The sequence below is a fragment of the Arvicanthis niloticus genome, chromosome 23 (assembly GCF_011762505.2).
Source record: "Arvicanthis niloticus isolate mArvNil1 chromosome 23, mArvNil1.pat.X, whole genome shotgun sequence".
NCBI lineage: Eukaryota > Metazoa > Chordata > Mammalia > Rodentia > Muridae > Arvicanthis > Arvicanthis niloticus.
In genome coordinates, this window is record NC_133430.1 from 44,799,258 (window position 1) to 44,823,912 (window position 24,655).

Below are 24,655 nucleotides of genomic sequence, written 5' to 3' on the forward strand. Positions count from 1 at the left end.
ACACACTTTAAGATTCTTTTTAAACTACATATACAAACATGTAATGTAATATACAAACATGTCATGACTTCATCGAGGCCCTGTGGACAGATCTAAATTACTCTTGATGATTGTTGTTACAGAAATGTTACAATGTATAGCCCATAAATTCCCAGGTTAAAGCTATGCCCTAAGCTTCTAAGAAACTCACAGCCAGACTCAGTATGAGTTACACCTACTTTATTCAAAAGCCTTACTAAATATTCAAAGGACAGTTTTATCTTAATAAAATATTAGAAATGTTTAAAAATATGTTCAAAGGCCAATAGTGTATGGACATGGTCTGCAGGCAGAGCGACATGTCTTCATGAACCTTGTGCTGCCTCTTCTCCTCAGAAGGTGTCCGTCCCTGAAGATTCTGCACCGCCAGGCATGGAGCTGGTGCTCAGGGACTGAGAGCAGTCCTCAAGGTTCACAGAGGGCAGAGTCACAGACATCCTAGTGGGCAACACATGTGCAATGAGGAGCGGATCTGCCGGGCCACCTGCACAAAGGAGAAAGGCATTCAGACAATGGCTGACAACACACATGCTCTTCTCTTTCCACACAGTATGGGAGAGCCTGAAAATAAGGATCACATACAAGGAAATGTCTTTTCTCAAGTTGTTTGGAATTTCCCTTTACCATGGATCTCTTGAAGGCAACATTTTACAGAAGAATAGGCAGTAAACATTATGGTACACAAGACTAGGATTTTCCCCCACTGAGGGGGGCGAGCTGAGAAGAAAGGGTCAGCAGGAATAGAAGGGAGAGTGAAGGGTGACAGGGGAATTGTCAAAGAGAGTATTGTCAATTCAAATGAGACCATTAAAACGGTTACTATAAAACTATACTACAGACATAGCATAAGCCTAGTCTCTGCTCTTGTCACCTGGGGTGAATCACCATTTACCACTCCAAAGTTCAGTGTTCTTGTGTTAAATAGAACAGACACATGGAAAATGACCTCACGGCGGATCTCAGCACTGTCTTCATTCAAACCACGAACCCCACTGCGAGGAGTGCTCAGAGACAGAGCCACTGTCTCCATGAAAGACCCTGACGTCACGACCACTGCATTAGTGACTGGAAGCCACTGGAAGCCACTGGAACACTGCAGCTGGAGTGGGCTATTGATCACAGGATGACTTCTAAAAGGGAGCAGTGAGGAGGTAGCTGGCCTCTCTCTAACCCCCAAAAGAGAAAAGCTGAAGGAGGACGGTGAATTGAAGTAGCCTGTTTAAAAACTAAAATGAAAACATTCCAAACTCAAGTCCAACTTGGTCCAAGCACTTTACTTTCCTCTTCCTTCTACTAAATGGACTCTCAGCTTGAGACGTATCTGTTAACAACTGCCCACTGGTGTGAGCCTAACAGCAGTACATTATTAGTTGACATATTGATACAGCATTGTCTAAGAAAGAATGCCAAAATGGTCATTCAAACAGTACTGATATTTGACATAGAAAACATTTATTCTGTACAAGGGAATTTTCTTCCTTCTCTTTACACTTAATAAGATATGGAAAAAACATTCTACTCCATGTACTGCACACAGTATTAGACCGTTAGGGATAGGGTGACAATCAAAATAAACACTGAAAAACACATCTAAAGATATTTATAGGATATAATTATTGCTAAAATATACCAATGTTTTACAAAGCTATGATCTAGAGTACACAAAATAACCAAGAGAAGCATCCTATAGAAACATCCAATAGCACAGTTTAATTTATAATAAAGTTACACATTAGCCGAGGACTGACTGGACTCTATAGCTGACAGATGTTCCACCCGGATACTCCATCCCTTGAGTTACTCAGTTATCCCAAATGACAATGTTGCCACAGAGTTATCTAATTGAGCAAAACTGCTTTAAATAATCTATATGCATAAATTCACATATTAAAATTTTCAATATGACCTTTTTTATTCTGAATAGCAAGTGACACAAAAATTATATAGTTTCTCATAGTTGTTGCCTCATACTTAAATACTAACTAAAAAAGTTTTAAAGACCTTTCTCCCATCTCTTATCTAATAGTGATTAGACACTGGGATAAATCGGATGATCAAAACAGATGTTGCACGGGCTTTTCAAAGGTGTGTGCTGTGTAAACAGCTGTATGAAGAGCTAAGACAGCGCAGAGCAGAGCGGATACAAGAATCAGAGGTAACGCCCATTCTCAAGATGTTCCTACAGATAGAGGATGCACAGTTAAAATCAACGTAGAAATAGCTGTTGAGCTGGGAATTAGAAGATGTTGGGAAGGCAATAACAGAAAGAAGAACAGAACGATTTAGGTTTATGTGCAAGGAACACTGTGTTCTGGTGCCAAATACAAACTGGTCTGAAAGAATGGTGAGCTCTGACATGCTGAAGAAGGCAGGGCCAGCCCCTGTATAAAGAAATGGAGAACTCACAAAACATTTCAAAGAAAATGCTAATGTGAACAAATGCATTTTGATAAGATACACATAAGAACAAGCAGAGGGGTCTGTGGCAACCGTCAGAGAGAGCCAGGGTACTCTGGAGGGAGCCTGGCCCTTATGAAGCACTGAGTGTGGTGCTCAAACAGCAGGTCTGATGGACCGAGTAGACAGAAATGAGAGGCCTATGGAAGTGCATAGAAATCAAAGACACTGGACTCGGTATCCCCTTGATCAGTACAGATGCCCACAAAATGATGAATAGACTTTCCAGCAGGCAACTGAAATCAAAGCTTCCAAGACTGTAGAACAATTTTAAAGACACAGAATGAGCAGTCAGCCACAGACACATTAGTGCAATGGGCTGTAATCTCTTAGAGGGTTAAATGAAATGAGAACATAGTGGGGAGATATAGGAAGTGCTAAGAAGCGGGAATAGAGAGAATGTCATAGCAAAGTATTCAGGAAGAGGTTGTCAAAATTAAGTCGAGCATAATTTGTCTAACTCAAAATTGGTAGAGTTGGCTTGCAACTGTCTTTAATTACAATGAAAAGGAACTGGAGGAATTTCATGTCAGTGATGTGTTGTGACAGTGGCAGCTAAGGAAAACACTTCAAGCACTTGGCCCTTTCTTTTCTAAAACTATCGTATGTGTGCATGTGACACAGCACACATGGAAAGGTCAGAGGACAGGTCTGTGGAGCTGGTTCTCTCCCTTTACCTTTACGTGGGTTTGGGGGATGAGACTTAGGTCACCTGGCTTGCACATCCCATGAGTCCCAACTAGTCCCTTTAGGACAGGTCATGGTTAAGGACCAAAAGAGGTCAGCTTAGGAATGCGCCAATACAGACTGTGCCCTGAAGGCTTCTGTTCAGGGAGGAGTAAAGGGAAGGAAAGATAATGGATAGTGGAACCGAAAGGAGCTGGGCTTCCTTCCCTCCCTCCCTCCTTCCCTCCCTCCCTCCTTCCCTTCTTCCCTCCCCCTTCCTTTCCTTCTTCCCTCCCTCCCTCCCTCCCTCCCTCCCTCCCTCCCTCCTTCCCTCCCTCCCTTTCTCTGGCCTCCCATAAACACCAAGTGAGCATCTTTTGTGTGCTAGGCATTGCTCTAGGCTCTGCAGAATACTGCAGTGAAGAAAACAAAAGCTCCAGCCTTCTGATCTCACAAACTGTCTGGATGTATGACAAGAGTGACAGGTAAATAAGGAAGGAAGAGCACAATGCATTAGAACATCTAAAGAAATACAGGGAAGGGCAGGGGACAGAAGTGGACAGAGGAGGAGACTGCGGTTAGCCCATACATTTTCTGACATTCCCCCCTACCCCCCCCCCCCTCAGTTGTGAGAACCCTCAAAGGGTTTGGTAAGTATTAGGCAGGGTCATCTGAAGTGTGATATATGCTACTGGAACACAGAAACATCACTCAAATAAGTCAGCTTTTACTCTTAGGTACTAAGCAGGAGCCATCCTACCAGGTATCCACCCCTGGGGAGGGCTACAAAAGGCACTGTTCTTTAAGGAGAATGAGAGTTGACATGGAAACTAGTAAGAGAACAGTGATGGCGCACACCTTTAATCCCAGCACTTGGGAGGCAGAGGCAGGTGGATTTCTGAGTTCGAGGCCAGCCTGGTCTACAGAGTGAGTTCCAGGACTCTGTATAGCCAGGGCTACACAGAGAAACCCTGTCTCAAAAAACCAGAGAGAGAGAGAGAGAGTGAGAGAGAGAGAGAGAGAGAGAGAGAGAGAGAGAGAGAGAGAGAGAACACAAAGGAGAGCCGGTGGATGTAGCTTAGTTTGGAGTACTTGTCTAGGCTCATCTCCAACATACGTAAGCCACATGGGCTGATGAACCTGAAACAGTGGCACTCAGGAGGTGAAGTAGTAGGGTTGGAGTTAGCCTGGGCTAGTGAGGCTCTCAGCTTGGGCTACCTGAGGCTCTCAGCCTAAGCTATGTGAGACCCTCAGCCTGGGCTACATATGACCTTGTACTCTGGAAGGCCTCTAAATTGGTATACCATGATTTTAAATAAAAATTACAGCAATAAGATGCACCATTTTACATAATGCTGTTTGTTAATGTGCGCTCTGGGAAGATTTTTTTTTTTTAAGTTCATGAAAGTTTTTAAATAATCACAGCTTTAGAACTTTAAAAGAAATTTTTTTTTAGGTGGGATATTTTAAGTACCACTTAATTACTGTTAACATATAAAAAGGCTAACACATTCACACCCAGTTACAAGCTGTCACAGGGCAAAAGAAAAAAAAAACATAAAGAACAAAACATCGTAATAAATCATTAGAGCAACATAACTTTTTCTACCTATATTAAATGTAGTTTGATGCTTTAAAGTTTAACTTTAGAATTTCCAGTTGTGTCATTACACTATGATGTCATTGTTTCAACAGCTGGTTTTGGGTCTGAAAACAAGATGACTCCTTGATCCCTGGGGTTTGCAGTGTGTCATTAGGCCTGGCATGCACTTAAGTTGGAGATGCCAGAGTCAGACCCTAGATTTGACACTTCCAGAGGCATAACTTAATATACTTTTAAAACATTCAGAATACCAACATTTTGCTTTAAAATACTGAAAATTCATATTTTCCACTCTATGCTGCTGGGCTTATAAGAACAAGGATTGCAAAAACTAAAAGAAATTTATGTGAAGTAAATCAACGCTTTTTTTTTTTCCATACAGTCTTTCAATGTAACTCTGGCTGTCCTGAAACTTACTATGTAAGACCAGACTCACAGAGATCCACCTACCTCTGCCTCCTAAGTGCTGAGATTAAAGGTGTGCACCACCACACCTGACTCAATACAGAATTTTTAATGCTCATTTAGATATATGTGTATTTATTACACGTATTTTAGAAATATTAATAGTTAAGCATCTTACAAGTCTTCTGGGGTTAGAGGATCTGGGGTTGTAGATTATGAGTCTAAATCTTAAAGCCTGGAGACCCATTATTAGATTTCTTACTTGTAAGCTAAGAGGACCCCAAGTGGAGCATGGCCTTTCACAACAGCTGAGACAGAGAGAGGAACCTTTTCTGGCAGAGAGGAACCAGTTCCAGAGACAGCCACAGGATCAGAATGCCTCATCCTGATACGTGTACTTGGCTCAAGACACATGTATAAATTACAGTGTTCTACAAGATGACTATGCAGCGGTAAGGCAGTTTACTGTCTCCACTTGGCCTTTTTTTTTTTTTTTTTAACATGTCAGTAAAGAGTAGTTTCTTATAAACTGTGGAGTTAAAGAAAAAGATTAAAGAACCAACTATAATCTTTAATCCAGGTCCTCAGAATGTCCTAAATTAGCCCAGAGGAATGAATACTATAAAACTGTAAAAATTATTTCACCTATGTAGAGTTTGGGAAAGAGACAGGTAGTCATAGCTGTTTAGGGGTCTATGGGTCAAAGAGACTATGACTACTTTATTAAAAGGTTATTTTCTTAATTCTCTTAACATTTAATATATTTTGACCATACTCAACCTCAAGTTCCCCCCAGATCACCCCTACCTCACCACATCCTCAACCTCAAGTTTTTCTTTTTTCATTTTATTTTATTCCTTTAAACCATACTTAAACAATACCCCAACCCTGAAAGTAAAACTTACCCTCTGCGCTTTTCCCAGCAGCAGTGGTAAAATGTTAGGAATGTCTTTCCTTGTCAATACTGGATGAAACATGACTGTGCCACTTACCAAGCTGTACTGTAATTAGTTCTTTATGTGTCTGTAATTTCCAATGAACTACATCTTCCTCAAGAGCATGGGCAGGGACTGAGTCTTTGTCTTCTAGGTGACTAGCATAATAAGTTCACAAGATGTTTTGCTTTTTGTTTTTTGAAACAGGGTCTTGATACATAGTGATACATAGGTCTTGATACATCTGTCCTGAGACTCACTATGTAGATCAGGTTGGCCTTGAACTCACAGAGATTCACCTGCCTCTGCCTCCCCAGTGCTGGGACTAAAGACATGCAAGGCTGTACCCAGCCCAACTAGCTCATGTGTCTGCTGTGCTGTTAGGCATGTGCTCCCAGGGACTGCCTCATTTGCCTCTGTTTTCTACAAAGTTCTAGCTTGATCCTAGCCCTATAGGGGCTCTTGAAATCAAGTAGACTAAAAAACAAACAAACAAACAAACAACTTGCTTCTTCCTCAAGAGCCTATGGCTCTTCTAACAGCTTACTTGCATTCACCCTCCAGATCTTGTTTTTAAAACTAGCAACTATTCCCAGCAATGCAGTTGCTTCCCAGCTGTCTGAAAATGCTACAGTGTTTCAGTGGTGTTTTATTAGGCTCTGGAAGCATTTTTCCTGTCCACCTTGGTCTCATCTGCTCTTGGTTTAATTCCTTGTGTAAGCAGCTGCTAACCTCTCCTGCTGCATTAAATTCTCCTCACATACTTAACCCAGCCTGCAGATTTTGCAACATCCCATCAGTGCTTGAGAACAAATGATACATGATTCGATGCAGAAGCGGATTGGTTATGTCACTCAGTATCAAGGGTAATGTTTTGTTTGCCTTCACTTTCCACAATCACTGGTAACATTTTATCTTTCATACTTAAAGGAATATTCTAAAATGTTACAGTATCTTATTTTATCCATTTGGTTGGGAGCCATTTAATGGCTGAGCTATCTCCCTAAACTTCTGTACCTTATTCTGAAGCATGTTTCAGACATATAAGCCCGGCTCTACTTGAGTTTATTACTCCTTGTTTTTCAAATGAATTGACAAATGCTTATCTTAAAATTTACAATTTAAGATAAAAAAAAACCCAAGTAGCTTACATAGGAAAAATGAAAGCACCGGCACCTGTGAAAACAACCCCAGCTCCTTTTCTCTAACGCAGTAATAGTTAATGTGAAAGACTTGTTTCTTCTTATGCCAGCTTCCAGCTGCTTCGCTTTGTTTAAAACTGACTTCAAAGTTTAAACTCTATCCTGTCCCAACAAATAAGCTTCCCCAGATGGAATTATCCAAGTGTTACCCTCGATGCTCTGAACACCACACCTGCAGCTTTTAATTCAGCATTTTACAGACTTTCCAAAGGGATGAAGGCTTCTTTCCCTGGCCTCTAATGTACCTTTTAGAGAGCTGACATCCTTAATCCTGGTGAGTCTGCACACACTTTAGAAGGGTTAAAAATGGGCACTAGTGTTTCTACTGTGCTCGTGGTAAGAGAGAAGGCATGGCACAAAAGTGCAAGAGACATTACAAGCTCCAAATTCAAGACTTTTAAAGTAGCAACCTCACCTATACATACAGAGGCAAGGCACACTGGACTCATTCTGTGTCCTGCCCACAATATCCAGTGGAGCTATGTTAAAACAAAAAGCTCTGCCTCCCCCACCCCCCAGTAAAAAATCAGTTAAGCATAGAAATAATCACAGTTCCTATTTACAAAAAACAAACAAACAAACAAAACCTCAGGCCAAATGCACCCATTCCATTAGTTCCCCCCATAAAACCACATCAACAGACACTTCATCTAGTGACCTTAGTAAAGGAAGTCCAACATGAATGTAATGACTGTCAGCAAGAGACCTTGCCTAACTGATTCTTATCTTTATCCAAAAGATGAGATGAGGCAAAGAACCATGGATGAAACTGCAGTTAGTTGCAAAATCAAACCAATTCTTAAAAATGTGAGCAAAACTCATGAGCTATTTTTTAGACAGTTATCATTTGCATTCTATAACTCACCTAAAGTCTTAATCATTACAAAAAGAAGTTTAGAATCTCTCTGCCCTAGCCAGCTGAGATCACACTGCAAAGTCAGTTCTCAAGCAGCAAAACGCAACAGACTATTGAGCCAAGGGAAGAGTTAGAGGAAATAAGCCAGCGCCTCTTCACGTCAAGGAAGCAGAGAAAAGTGAAACTGTTCGTGCCTCGGACACAGGCTGAATTTTCCTAATCTAAAACTCTGAGAACCAACATGCTCCAAAATTCACTAACATCTGACGGTCAACTCACACAAGGAAAATTCCACATCTGACCTCATATTGTGGCCACAGCCATTTTTGTGGACAAAAAAAAAATTGTATAACATTACCTCTATGAGGTAAGATATATGTGGAACAGTGAATTTCCTGTTTCGTCATGAGCACCCTCCCTAGATAACACTATGTATATACTAATATTCTGAAATTTAAATAATCTAATCAAAATATTCCTGTCCCAAGCATTTTAAATAGAAGTATTTAACTTATAGTTCTCAGGCCAACAAAATGCCCTGAACACCAAGAACTGGACCACAAAGATAGCACGGTGTCAACCTGCACTCCAGACAAACAACCACCAACTGCTGCTTCAGACAAACTCTTGGCACTGGGCAATCAAGGGGGGATGTGTCACATCGCACAAGCAGTATTTCTTTTATCAGTTTCTCTACGATACAAAAATTGTCTCTCAAGCTTTTTTTAGAATTTGATATGTATTTATATTTTTGTGGTGGGGAACACGTGTGTACAGCTTCCGAAGTCACTTCTCCCCTTCCTCCATACAGGTCCCGGAGACTGAACTAAGGAGTCAGCGGCGAGGAGCTTCAATCACTGAACCATCTTGCTGGCCCTTGAGCTTTCTTTCATTCAACAAGAATTCCAGGTAAACTTTATAAGAAGATAAGTGTAAGTGAGCAACACTGTAAGAATTAGGCCAGGCTTAATGGCTCACGCCTGTAACAACACACTCAAAAGTTTATATGGCAGTGGTTCTCAACCTGTGGGTTGTAACCCTCTCAGGGTCCACCAACCCTTTTACAGGAGTCACCTAAGACCATCAGAAAACACAGATATTTACATATTTACATATTCATAGATATTCAGATATTCATAATAGTGTATAATATTAATATATAATATTAATATTATATTTTATATTATATATAACATAATATAATATTAATACATAATTCATAATACTGTTATAAAGTACCAATGAAAATAATTTTATGGTTGATCACAATAACATGAGGAACTGTAATGAAGGGTCACAGCGTCAGGAGAACCACTGCTCTATAGTGAGAGGCTGGTTTTAAAAAAGAAATTACAGAGATGATAAACACTACACATTTCATTATTCTGGGCCACACAATCTGGGGACATTCAGTTTAAATTATTATACTACAGGAAACATCTGAAAATTAAGTTTTAAAATATGAAATGCACAAAACAGATCAAGAAAAAGGAAACCAAAGTTCACAAAGGATACTTTTAAAAGAAAATGGGGTTTTATGAAAAGGATGGTAAATACAAGTCACTCATATATTCAAAATCTGCATAGAGGCCCAAAATGAACACCCACCTTTGACAGGAGTTTCTGAGACCTGCACTAACTGTGGTGTACCTCTACTCACTTCCTGCTCTGCCTGAGTCTCTCAGAGTGAGGAGAGACGCTATTGTCTGATCCCTCTGGCTTAACAGACTGAAAATATCAGCATTTGGGGGGGAGGCCGTTCCACTGAAGAACCATCTGTGTCCACAGAGCACAAGAAAAGGGGCGGTCCCTACTGCGGGTCAGGGTCCTCTGTAAACCCAGTACACTCTCATAGCCGGGTTAAGGATTCTCTCAGGGTACGCCACTGACTGGAAGTGTCACAAGAACCATCACAACTGCTGGTGCTGTCATCTCAGACCAGGGTTAAGAGCCCTTGCTGCAGAGGACCTGTGTGGGGTTTCTTGCATCCACACGATGACCTAACAGCCATCTAACTCCAGTTCCAGATCTGCCACCCTCTGTAGCCCTGATGAAACCAGGTACACACACTGCACTTACACACATGTAGACAAAACACTCATACACATAAAATATAAAAATTAATAAATCAAAAAATTAATAATTCTTAGAAAAAGATCTTTACAGAAACACAAAACACTCCTCCACCAAAACTGGGGAAGAGTCACTGTACCTTATAATACTACTAATAGAAACTGCTACGTGGATGTTAGAGCTGACTGTAATTTATTCTCTGACAAGAGGCAGTTTCTCAGTTCCCATGTGTTAGATGGGAGTCCTGGAAGAGAGGCTCTTGCTCTACAGCTGAGGAAAGTCACACCATATAGCCAAGTCCACGCCATCAGAGAGCCAGTGGCCAGGCTTGCAGGCTACTACCATACCTCACCTTATCCTGATGCTCGACATGGAAAAAAAGCAATGTGCAGTGGTACTGAAGCCAAAGGTGACAGGCATGTCTGTTTGATCCACACATTTCTATGGAAATTTTGAGTGGGTAATACGGACTGGAAAGTGAGTCTACCATGCATAAATGCTTCTATATCATGGGCGTAACTCGGAACAGGCTTGTTAGCCTTTACATAAAGGTCTAAAGACAGCAAGGAATAAAGAGCTAGTGACTTTACATTTGGAAACTGAAACCCAGGCCAGGAGAGTGAGCATCTTGCACATAGAGGCACATAGAGATGTCCTGGGATGGACCACTTGCCCATGCATCATAAAGGCACATAGAGATGTCCTGGGATGGACCACTTGTCCATGCTTCATAAAGGCATACAGAGATGTCCTGGATGGACCACTTGTCCATACTCAGCTTCTCCTCAACATACCTTATTTCAGTATTTTAGTCTTTTGTTTTAAATAATCACTCACAATCTTATAGCCTTGCAGTATTAATTAAAAGTGGTAAGGTATGGGGTGCAGATACATATAGGTTAGTAGTATATGGCTTGCCTACCACACATTACTAATACCATACAATCTCTCTCTCTCTCTCTCTCTCTCTCTCTCTCTCTCACACACACACACACACACACACACACACACACACACACACACACAGAGAGAGAGAGAGAGGAGCTGGAAAGATGGCTCAATGGTTAAAAGTGCTTATCTCTTGTTCTTGCAGAGGAGACAGGTTTGATTCCTAGCACCCACATAGTGGTTTATAGCTGCCCACAACTCCAGTTCAGGGGATCTAATGTCTTCTGGGCATCAAGCAGGCACATGTGTACACATATAACATAGGCAAGAAAACCACATGAAAAAATTTTTAAAAATCTAAAAAGCAAAATCTACCATACAATATTATTAAGCAAAACAAACAATCTACACAACCCTTACGTATCTAGCAGGAATATATGGATGAAGCCTCTCAAAACAAAGTTTTTCATCCATAAGACAAAACATGAATCTTGAAATGAATGTTTAGAATTTAAAACAAATAAGGAGACAAAGCTAAAAACACTCAGGATAGATTCAATTTTAACATAAATTTGACTTCACTGAGAAGAAAAACTAGACTATTATTCATTACGGTATTTAAAAATACATTAAAAACATGTTAGTGTTTTTAAACAAGCAATCTTCTAAATTAAGTTGTTGGCCCTGCATTTAAGTAGGTACATCAACTCTCTGAAATTATAGTACTTTTAGAGAGCATCTGGTAGCACAAAAGCATCTATCCAACTGCCAAAAAGTTGCTGGTTAATTCAGGAAATTGATAATGGACCCATCTACTCTGAATACAGACTGAAATTTACTTTACTAATATATTTTTAATTATTAAAACTCATTAAAAAGCAGTTAAGTACGTGGCTGCATTACTCTGAAGTGTTATGGCATGGACTGCCTGCCTTCTAGGGGCAAGAATGCCTAGAGGGGCATCCCACTGCAATCTGGTTGAGAGCTGAGACACCATGTTTCAGTAGACAGCTTTATCTACAGTGAACTTCCTGTTGGTTCAAGCGACTGTGAGACAGCTACTAAAACAAATCCCCTAGACAACATTTTATAAAAGCATGCCATAATGGTTTTAAAATGGAAAGAACCTTTTTAAAAAAGTCACAATAAGTTTGCCTATGAAATGTATGGTTTCATTTATATAAAGTGCACAGTCAAACAAGTCCTAAAAGTCAGAACAGTGGGAGGTGGGAGGTCCTTGTAGGTGGAGGGTAGGATGGAACGAGAACAGAGGCCTGGGCCATAAGCTGACCTCCCCAGCTAGACACTGCCTGTGCATGTGGGCTCTGCAGGTGCTGGCTCTTTGAGCAGGAGTAACCTTACAGGCCACGTGTACTTTTCTATATACATATATGTTATTCACGCATAAAAAGTTAAAATCAGAAAAAAACACTAGGTTAAGTTTCAGCAATTAAAAGCAATTAAAATATAAATTAATTTTATATTTTAATTAATTTAATTAAATTAATTAAAATATAAAAATATTTGAGTTTTTAACTGTTTTTTATTGATGTAACATTTTGTTACTGCCAAGTGGAATTCAAACATGAATTCCTTTAAACTCTAATTTGCTATGCACAAACCTCTTCAGAGACAAAGATTAGTTTTTGTTTTTACTATCTACAGCACTGACAATTAGCTATCTACATTAATTAAAAACAAACCGTAAGTGAAAAAAAAGACAAAATTTAAATAAAAACTAACTTTAACTATTTCTGGGATCCTAATACATTCTGTATATCCTCTTCACAGTTTCCTAGGGAATGGCATTGTAACTGCGTTTGACTATAACCAACTCTTACACAACCCTCATTCCTATGATTTCATTTGACAATCCTACACCAGGTCACAGAGTGCAGGGAAAGTCTCAGTTGTAACGTTCTTACGTGTAACATTTGGCAGCTACACGGCTGAATGGAAAGTGAGTAACATTTACAAAGCAAGTCGGAGCGAAAACTAAGACAATTTCTAGATACAAAATCTCTTTTCTGAGATGGGGATGCTTCCTAAACACGAGAATTTCTCCAAAATTATGGCTTGAGATTATCACTAAAAACCCACGATATCATCTGTGCCATCTTAAAAGTGGTTTCTGCCACATTAGCCACTCCTAACTAAATTTGAGAACGAAAATTAAATCTGACAGTGACCAGTTCTCCTCCCTAGGGGTGGACCTGGTAACTTTTAGAAAAGTCACGGAATGAAAAATGAGTGTACACAGACAGACTGACAGACAGACAGACAGACACACACACACACACACACACCACAGGAAGCCACTAGAAAATAAGAACGACAACATCCCATGCCCTAAAGCAGGAGCTCAGAAGATGTTCCACTGTGGTAAGTTTCAGACATGGGGAAGGAGGGTGGCTTCTGCTCACTCTAGGGGACAGCAGTGGGAATCAGTCTAGGCTCTATGTCACCACTACTCTGATAACAGCTCCAGGCTGTGAGGCACAGCTGTCCAGGCCCTGGTACAGCAGCAGACTTTGCTGGCCCAGCCCTGGAGTGTCAGGATACAGAGAAGCAGCATTGCTGGCTGTGAAAACAGTCTGATACAAACCAGATGGAACTCATGGAGATGGGCAACGCAAAGGGAAACAATTGGCTCATTCAACAAAGCAAGTCCCCTGCCCTAGAGAATTCACACAAGACAGTAACAGTCGCTTGCCCTCAGTTGATACAAACAAGAGGTCATGTGGATATAGTTGAAAGAATTGTTTTTCCTCAGACTAAACAAAGTCTTGATTTCTAAATTCTTATATTCATCAATTGCAGCTTGGTGTAGTGTTGGCTTTTTCTTTCCTTTTTTTTTTTTTTCTTTTCTTTTGCCAAAAATAAGTACTTCACTTGCAGAATATATGTTATTTTGTGACACCAACAGAAATACATGGAAACTAATTTTGTGTGCTGTTCCTGTAAAGTGTTATGGACACAAACAAGCTAAACCATTTCAGGCAACTGGCACTGTTGATGATAAATGACACAGTAATTAGAAAATAGTCATCATAGTAGCTCCAGGACTGCCTAAATTCTCATTAGCATGAAAGGCTCCCAATGGAATTATATTGCTACCTAAATATGTTCTTAGGTGATAAGGTATTATTGCGATTATATTAATAGAAAAATACTGTCCACGTCCCCACCTGTTGATTCTGGGCTGAGAAGCCAACAACAACTGGATTTAAAGAAAATTTTGGTGGTAACAGCCACTAAAACCCTTCTGCTAGCATAACCCCAAATAGCATGTATATGTATACATATGTACATATTATTAGTTTTCCTGCGCTATTACATATTTAATGGAGCAAATGGCCCTCCATCTTAAATTGAAGAGTAATTATGGTTCCATGCAAGCATCTTTTAAGAAAGTACTTCTTTTCTTTATTTTTCTTATAAAAGATGTTTCCTGTGTTTACCTTTTGTCATTATAGTTTTGAGTTAGTTTTTTTTCCTCTGAGAAATGTATGTCTTCCATACCATCCTGTGTACTCGCATCCAGCCTGAACATGCTTGTTGAGTCCTGGACCTGGAGATGGCTCAGCACTTGTCACACAAGCTGAGTTCTCACATCCACTCAGAAACTGGACGTGGTATGACCCTAGGGACGGACAGGTCCTGAGAGCACTCTGGCCAGCTAGCCTAGCTACAATAAGGACACCTGAGGTCATTTTCTAGTTTCCACATGGACACATACCACACGCACTCACATGTATAAAACACACACAAACTAAGAGAACTGATGACAGAATACAATTTATTAAAAACATTACCTGCTAAAAGATATGGTTATAGCATGAAAGGCACCCTTTCTAATAAGCTTTGCTAGATTGAACTAGACAGTGTACAAGTCGGTGGAAAACTGTTGAAGAAAAAAGTATGTACACATAGCACATATAAATTTAAACACCCTAACCCTAACTTTATACTCCCTGATGAAGAACAAGTGTGCTGTGGTATCAATGTATCTGACGAAAGTCCCACAAGAACACAGCCCTTTCTCACCAACATCATTAAAGCTCAGGACCAGCACAGGTTCAACTCCCACCTGTTAAAGGAGCAGCTGTTTACATTATAAGTGGGGGGTGGGGGGGGGGAGCAGTTCCTTCCATACAGTCAGGCTAACCATAGCTACTACTTATTCCCTTATGTTTCCGTTATTTCCGTTACGCCACATCTTAGGCATGTTTTTCTTTAATGACTGTACCAACCTAATGAAGGCTGTATCTTTCCTCAGGTCAGAATAGCACAAAGAGGTTAAGTAACCTGTTCACACTCACCAGCTGAGGATGGTTTCAACCTAAGTAGCCTGACTCCTGACTGCATGTTCTCTATGCTGCACTGCCTCTATGTACAGCAGAAGCATAAGTCACCAAAACAAAGTCATTCAGCAGTGTTGCTCCAAAGTGTGCTCCCCCCTCTGAATCAGAACTGTGAGAACCAGTTAAGTTTCCACAACTCCCCATCCATCTCCACCTTAGGTAGTGTCAAAGAGAAGCCTAGAATCTGGGTCTTAATTAATTATAAAAGTCCATGTCTGTTCTGGTTTAGAAGCACCATCTTTAGACAACAACCAGCAACACAGGAGTGGTTAACTCTGCAAGCATAACACACATAACAGCTATCACTCCTTTGTTCTGATGCCGAGTTGAGATAATCAAGACCCTTGGTTTCCAGTATGTGATCAGGTGGAGAAAAATTTACTGCTATGCTGGCTGAAATGGTCTGTTTACTTTTTATTTTATTTATATAAAACTTAAGTTACTAAAGCATTTAATAAGTAATTATGCATGGAGCAGCACAGGTAACATGTTAACTTGTAATTGTGGTTAATTCTGTTGGAGGAGGTTGTGCTGAGTAAGTGACCTCATGCACTGGAAGAGTAGATGCTACCGGTAGAGACAACGCCAACCCAAGGTTCTCCTGTTCCCAGGACTGTTTACTTCACTAATAATAAAACATAAAGACACTGTCAATCTACACAAAGTTACTTCAGTGATTTTGGAGGGCTTGCAAGATGACTCAACAGGTAAAGGCTCTTGCTTCCAAGCCTGCCCACCCAAGTTTAGTCCCGGGACCCACATGGTAGAAGGAGAGAACTGATTCCTGGAAACTGCCATCTGACTTTGACCTGCATGGCTTACTTCCTACTGTAGTTCTGCCTACTTTAAAAGGGTGCAGCTGTGCATACTTCTCTCCCAGGTAACAATATATTATACACAGTCTCCATCCCTTGCTTAAATCTTTTTCATTATATACTTATTTTCTTGAGTGCCTGAAGACAACACACACATGTTGAGGACAAAGGACAAATTTGGGGAGTTGGTTCTCTAGTTCCACCATGTAAGTTGTGAGGATTAACTCGGGTAGTCAGGCTTAGTGATGGTTGGCTGAGCTGTCTCTCTGGCCCTCTGTTTAGTTCATTCTTAAAGAACTAACTTAATTGTGCACATTTCATTCCTAGATGATCTATATCCCCCCCCCCCTTTTAAATCAAAGGCACAAATTTTTTGTACAGAAGCTAAAGTTAAAATAATCATCTGATGCTGGGCAGTGGTGGTGCACACCTTTAATTCAGCATTCAGAAGGCAGAGGCAGGTAGATCTCTGTGAGTTCAAGGCCAGCCTGGTCTATACACTGAGTTCTATGACAGCCTAGGGGTACACAGAGAAATCATCTCTCTCTCTCTCTCTCTCTCTCTCTCTCTCTCTCTCTAAAAAAAATCTGTTTTTAAAACCTATAATGCTCCAGAGAAGTGTCTTTTCTTCATAAGGATTATGCCTCTGCCTGTATGCCAATATCCTTACATCAACTGAAACTCAAGATGATGTGGCATATGAGTAGGAATGGTCTTCATAGGTGCACAGACTTGAATGCTTAGTTTGGGGGGAGTGGCACTGTTAGGTATGGCCTTGTTGGGGTAGATGTGACCTTGTTAGAGGAAGTGTGTCACTGGGGGTGGGCTTTGAGGTTTCAAATACTCAAGCCAAGCTTAGTGTCTCTCTCTCTTTTTTCCTGCTGCCTGACTATCCAGATGTAGAACTCGCTGCCACTTCTCCAGCACCATGTCTGCCTGCATGTTGCCATGCTTCTCACCATGACAATAAATTAAACCTCTGAACCTGTAAGCCAACTGCAATTAAATGCTTTCCTTTATAAGACCTGCTATGGTCATGGTGTCTCTTCACAGTAATAAACACCAAGTAAGACAAAAGTTGGTACTAGGAGTGGGAGACCGCTGTGATATACCTGATCATAGTTCTGTTTGGGGAATGTGGACTTTGAGAATCTGGATTACGAAAGCACAGATTTGTAGAAGATACATGATACACAGACACTGCTTGTTATCAGTTTGAATATACGGCTTTTTGGTGCGTTTTAGTCTGTGCCCTATCATCTCCCTGTCTGAGACCTACAGGTCTGTCCTGTGCTTTGCTTGTGGTACTGGGAATGGACTTGGCCTATGCACCAGGCTGTTGGCCTAACACTGAGCTATACTTCCCACCACACACATGTGGTTTGAAATGGCCACCATACCTTAAGATTGGAAAAAGTTCAGATATCATTTTAAAGTTACTAAAATAATGGTAATTCTGGTCAGAATTGTACTGTAGCTGTATTTCAATTACAAAGGCAAAATTAGTAATTTTATTAAACAAAAGTTATTTTGCTTGCACAGAAACATCTTTTAAATAGATGGAAAGTTTTGTGTTTGCTAATTCTCCTACACTGAGTTAGAATCACAATCTGTGCTAGAACAGTGTAAGGTGGCCAGAACACAAACTTGAAGGATAAAGCCAAAGAAGTGTAGGGTTCTTTAAGTATACTGCCACAAAAAATATAAGTGGATCCTGACAAATTAGCTTTAGAATACACACACACACACACACACACACACACACACACACAGCATAGTCTACAAATAAGAAAACAAAGAATTGTGTTTCTCAAGTAACTCTGACAACCCAGTCTGCCCTAGCATTTAATCTTAAAATGTACAGCTTAAATCCCCACCACTGATTGTAGCATGGTAGATTAGCTCTTCTACTCATTAAATCTTGCTTATAATCTTAAAATATTTTGAGAAATCCAAAGAAAACATTTTTTTAAAGTGATGACTATATCACACTTACTTCGTTTTGTACAACTTAATTGTTCCCTGGTTCATCATAAATAAGTGGATTTGAAACTGGTTTCTCATTTTATATTACTTAACCTGAACAGAAAAATAAAATTGGTCAAGGTAAACTTACAGTGTGTGGTGGTTTGAATAAAAATGCCTGCCGCAGGCTCCTGTGTGGCCTTGTTGGAGGAAGTGTATCATTGGGGACTGGCTTGGAGGTGTCAAAAGCTCACACTAGGCCCAGCCTCCCCACTCCGTGCTGCCGGTGGATCAGGATGTAGCTCTTTCTTGCTTCTCCAGCACCATGCCTTCATGGCTGCATGCTCTTTGCCATGACAATGGACTAACCATCTGAACCTGTAAGCAAGCCCCTAATTAAATGCTTTTTTAAAATTAGAGTTGACTTGGTCATAGTGTCTTTTCTTTTCTTTTTTTCTTTGGTTTTTCGAGACTGGGTTTCTCTGTGTAGCCCTGGCTGTCCTGGAGCTCACTCTGTAGACCAGGCTGGCCTCGAACTCAGAAATCCGCCTGTATCTGCCTCCCAAGTGCTGGGATTAAAGGTGTGCGCCACCACCGCCCGGCCATAGTGTCTTTTCATAGCAACAAAACACTAAGACAGAGCATAAGCGGGAAAAATAAAATGGAAAAGTCACTTTTTGAAGAAGTGGCTTTCATGTAAGTATGCTGGCCATGTTACTAGCACACTAACTCAAGCGTGGTAGCCTTGGTCCAGGGGACAAAGAACACACCCAGCACATTCAGCCACAAATGAAAGGACGCCATCATTATCATTAGTATTGGTTTTCTTATTCATTGTGTTTCGTGACACTAGACCAGACGAACCTCTTGCCTCAGTCTACTAACTGCCGAGACTGCAGGCATTTGCCACAATATCTTGTTTGAAAAGCTCCTATTCTTATGATACTCCAAAGATGTCACCTGTCACACTAATGAATTTTTCTTTTATGTTAAAAGCTGGAAAGAAAACAAGATCCTGGCAATTCTTCAGCCATACAATGGAAGAGCCTATGTCCCACCTTGTCTTATATCAACTTTCAGTGAGACTTAGCTCACTGAAGGAAATGTAACTTCTAGTAATTAGCTCCATTTCCTTATACACACACAGTAAGCTACTATGCATTTCAGAGTAAAATACATGAGGACGCCACTGTAAAGCAGCCATTATTAGGATTTGCGTAACTTACAACCATTTACTTGCCAGAAAAGATGTGGTTTTAATCCCCGTGTGATGGGGCAAATTCCCTTGTCTTAAGATTTCTGTGTACAAGAGAGAGGACTGAATTCCTTCAGGGTCACCCAAGGTCACAAGGGTCTCAGATTATTTTGGCGCTCTGCTCTTATTCTCTGACATGTTTGAAAATGTTTCAGAATTTCAGGAGAGGAGGGAAATAAACGAAGTGCACATATTTTCTGAGAAAATATCCTATGTGTGCCAAGGCAATGACTTTCATTCAAGAGTACTCTGTACAGAGACACACATTAATTGCAGAATGAAACTTTATATCTATGCAAAGGCCTGCTACAACAGGCCTATTTGCCTATTTTTTTTTTTTCTTCAAGACTGGGTCTTACTACAGCAGCTCTGAATGTCCTATGTAGATCAGTCTGGCTTTGAACTCACAGAGATCCACCTGCCTCTGCCTTCCAAGTGCTGTGATTAAAGGCAGGTGCCACTACACCCAGTTATATTTTCTTACTAGATGTAACATTAGATGCAATAACACTAAGCTAACCTTAGGTAATTTTCTAAGTGAAACTTCCTCCTGGGCTGGGCATAACCGCACAAGCCTTTAATCCCTACTCTGAGAAGTGGAGGTAGGTGTATTTCTGTGAGTTCAAGGCTAGCCTGGTCTACATAGAGACCTCCATTCCAGTCAACTATACACAGTAAATCATCTCAAAACGAAACAAAAATTTCCTCTTAGTTAATAGCTAGTAGCATGGTTTCTCTTGTTTTTTCATAATGATCTTTACTGTCTTATTAAACGTAAGCTGGCAATCACTGACAGCTAAAAGTCAACAACTATATCACTACTGCTATCCTCTGGTCACACATGCATAGTAGCTAAAAACAAGGTCGCATTGCCAGAGATGCAGGCTCAAAATCTTACCAAAGATATTTCCCTAAGTGTAGAGGGAAATGATTGTGGATTATAGGTAAGATCTCTCAAGAAAATACAATTAATTAATTTTAAGACATTTATTTAAAAAACCCTAAAGTTACTGAATTATATTGACCATGAATGGTTTACAACACTCAGTAGAGCTTTGAGCCAGTCTTACAATCTTAGGAATGTTTATTTGCTCATAGCTATATCTTGTCATGATTAATCTTAAAATCATTGTTAGAAGAGTTTTATAGGCAACATTTTCCTTGTTGTGTTTTGAGATAGGGTCTTGCTATATGACTTAAACTACCCTAAATTTCTTTATTTAACACAGGCTAGCACTGATTTTATGATCCTCTAAAACAGGCCAATTTTTTTTAGATTCTAAAACGTAACCTCAATGTGTTAGGTTAAAAAAGATACTGAATGGGAAAAAACTCAGCAATTAGGAGCCCTTGCTGTTCTTCTAGAGAGCCTGGTCCTGATTCCTACCTAGCACCAACACTGAGACTCACAGTGGTTTGGAACTTCAGTTCCAGGGATCAACACCCTCTTCTGGCCTCAAGGGCTAGCAGGCACAACCCTGATAAATCTGATGTAAACATACATTTACGTAAAACATTCATAACATTACAAGAATATACATAAAACACACACACACACACACACACACACACACTGTAGTGATCTGAATGAGAATGGCCTATGAATAGACTCATATGTTTGAAATCTTTGATCCTCAATTACTACAGCTATTTGGGAAGAATTAGAAGGTGTAGCTTTACTTAAAGTGTGGCCTTGTTGGAGGAGGTCTGTCACTGGGGTGGGCTTGGTGGTTTCTAAAGCCCATCAGGCCCAGTGTCTCACTCTCTGTCTGTGGACCAGGAGGTAGCTCCCAGTTACTTCCCCAGCAGCACGTCTGCCTTCCTGCTGTCATGCTTCCTGCCATAATGATAATGGACTAAGTCTCTGAAACTATAAGCAAACCTCCAGTAAAATGCTTTCTTCTCTAAGTTGTCTTGGTCATGGTGTCTCTTCACAGCAACAGAAAGTTATTGAGACATATACATTAACACAAATCATAATCTAGAACCTGCATAAGAGTGAAAATATGTAATATATGTCTGAGTCTTGGTTCCTTCACTTAATATAAGCTCCACTTCTGTCCACTTTCATGAAAATGTACTAATTTCATTTTTCTTCTTAGTGTATGTGGGATGGGGAATAAGTGTGCTGGTGTGTGCTTGTGTAGAAGGCCAGACAAAGACAATGTCAGAGTGTCTTCTTTAATCCCTTCTCCGCCTTATTTTCTGAGACTGGTTTGTCTAGGCTGACACTAATGAATCTCCAGGATACTCCTGTCTCTGCCACTCAGTGCTGGAGCTACCAGTATTCACTGACCCATCTGGCTGTGATGTGGAGTGGGGTCAAAACTCTCACTTGTGCGGCGAGCGCATCACCCACTGGGCCACCTTCCCCAGCCTCTACAGTTTTCTTTACAGCTTGACAGGACTCCAGAGTGTTTAAGTACCATCTTTTAAATCATTCATCTGTTAATGGACAGATAGGCTGACTCCATTCCCCAACTACAGTGAACACTGAGCAAGAAACAAGGATGTATAACAATCTCCATCAAGTGCTGGCTTAGGGTCGTCTGAGTATAAGGCCAAGACTGGTATGGCTTAGGCATACAGGAAGCTCTATTTTTGTTTTGTAAGAAACCTCCATACTGGTTTGTACCAGTTTACACTTTCAGTAGTAGACAAGGGCTGCTCTTTCCTCACATCTTTGCCAGAGCTTGTTGGTTGCTCACTCATCCTGATAACTACTCTGACTGAAGTGAAATCGTTTTAATTTGCCTTTTCCTGATGGCTCACAACACTGATGATCTTAACACAGCATATTAATGGGAGTAACCTTAAAGGGAAAAACAGTGGCTAAGGGTTTTAAAACTCCATTAGAAATAGTGTTTATTAATTAAATAAAAAACAAAACAAATCTTATAGTCAAATATAAGATTCTTCATCTAAATATACTAAATGAGAGAAAAATAACTCCTGGAGACAAGAATGAGATTCACATAAAATATTTTTGTTATATATTTGTTCATTATCAGGATATCAAGTTTGATCTAATACATATAATCAAATATTTAATGAACATGATTATTTAAATATCACCATCTGATACAAAAATAGCTTACCTTGATGTTGTGAAAGTGAACTGTCAGATTTATTTCTTACACAGGTTAGATGTCTTTGTATTGGCTTGTGTTCAACTTGTTTAATGTCTGTATCTTGCTTTTGTTGGTACTAAAGAATTTAAGAAATGAAGCCATAATATTATTTTTTTAAATTAAAAGTCAAATTGGTTCTATTATATAAACATTTGAGAATTTGATTTGCTTTTAAGTAGCTATTTCATGATTGGACTTAAGGCACACACAGTTCATGGTGTGAGAGTGTGAAGAAGTTCATCCCTCCTGTGACAGATGCAGGTGACAGTCAGGCCAACAAAGGCACCCACACCATCTTTCCCACTATTCAAAGCCTACAACTGAAATGCTTTGTTACAGCCTAGGCTGAGTTTTCTAGCTTCTCTTCTGTTTTCTTTGGTTTTATTTTTACAAGTCTCAAACATGTGGTCCTTTGACTCAGCTTCATGAGCACTGATCACAAGTGATCATGACTGTATTGGGCTAGAATTTTATTAAATGGAATCAATGTATATTTTTTTGCAGAGAGAAGGTACTACCTTTTACTTAACATAGTTTGGGGGGTTAAAGCCACCCCCCCCCATTTTTGGCAGTTGGGAAAATTGGCCCTGGGGTCACGAGAGGCAGAGAGCTATCCCTGTCCTCTAACTAGGTATAGCACTTGGGAGAGCAGGTCTTGCATCTCAGCAACACAGTGGAGCTGGTCCTAATAGGGAAGGCACAGGTGAGCCAGCTCTGAGAGTGAGAACGGAAGAGCTGGCCCAGCCCCTCACAAGCTTCAGCACTTGGGAGAGTGGAACCTGTGCATTGACTAGGCAGCACAGCAGAGCTGTCTCTGGAGGTATAGGTGCAGCTGAGCTGGCCCCAGGGCTTGAGAGCATGAGAGATGACCCTGTCTCCTGCTGATGGCACCATTGAATAGCTTAGTTGGAGCAGTGTGGGAGAGTTTGCCTGCCTTGGTGGTGTGGATGAGGAAGAGCCAGCAGGCTGACCAGCTCAGCTACTATACAGGCCCAGATCCAGAGCTGTGAGTTGGCCTACGCCCAAAATCTGTATCATCTGTGAACAGAAATATATGAAGGGCCCAAAGCTGCAGGGCAACACAGAGCAACAACAGGATAACGGGGAGGAGACCGATGAGGATCCAATATTGTTGGTGTCACAGAAGCCAGAGATCTTGAGCCAGACCAATGACTCACTGCAATGAAGATTTACAAGTGAAAATGTGTGGACAGAGGGATATACTGTGGGACACGCTGTGACATACTACATGCTGTGATATACAATGATGAAAGGTTTTCTATGATTTGTCTTTGTCTGTTTGTATTTTTTATTATTTTGGAGGTGGGAGGTTGGAAGAGCCAAAGGTGATGGGGGACGGGGAGAGAAGTGGGACTGGGTGTGACTCTCACAAAGAATCAATAAAAAGCAAGTAAATAAATAAATAATAAAATTATTGTATATCTCAAGAGTTCCTATACTCATAGTGTCCTGGGAATAGTGGTATTCTAAAGTGTATAACATAATATACTTTGTTCAGTCAGCATTGGTTGAACATTGTGTTGTTTACAAGTTGGGGCTAATACAATACAGAGATCCTATGAACATTCATCTGCTCTATATTTTCTTAGGAAGTAACACGCATACGTCACGTGTCGGCTGCAGGTCTGTACCACTCTGCACTCCCAGCCAGCAGATGCACGAGAGCCTCTGCTTTCTAGTGAGTGTAGAGGCCGCTGGCTGTGCTTTGCTTTGCGTTCCCAGTGTTTCACACCACTGCATGCTGACTGACCTTCCGCGGATCTTTCCCCTGTGCATTCTGAGTTGAGCTGTAGTCACGTGTAACTCTGATTCTCTCTATGCTCTAAGCTTTTCTCCCACTCTGCTACCTTTCATTCTCTTAGTCTTGTGTCTGGGGAGCACAAGTTCTTATTTGATAAAAACCATTTAATTCTCGTTGTCATCAACAGGACTTCTGCTACTGCATCCAGGAAGTTCTTGCCTGTTAGTCGCTAAATCTTT

General features: G+C 40.6%; 1 protein-coding gene across 3 annotated transcripts in view; it reads right to left on the reverse strand.

Moving 5' to 3' along the window:
* Positions 1-202: 202 nt before the first annotated feature.
* Positions 203-24,655, reverse strand: part of Kiaa0586 (KIAA0586 ortholog) — a 101,141-nt gene continuing 76,688 nt past the window's right edge. For 2 of the 3 annotated variants that reach the window (XM_076922053.1, XM_076922052.1), the window contains 2 exons: positions 22,622-22,730; positions 203-523 (listed from right to left, as the gene is read on the reverse strand). In XM_076922053.1, coding sequence (XP_076778168.1) covers positions 372-523; positions 22,622-22,730 — 261 coding nt within the window. In that variant the 3' untranslated portion in view covers positions 203-371. The remainder of the gene's footprint in view (positions 524-22,621; positions 22,731-24,655) is intronic. The other variant, XM_076922054.1, reaches the window with a different exon arrangement.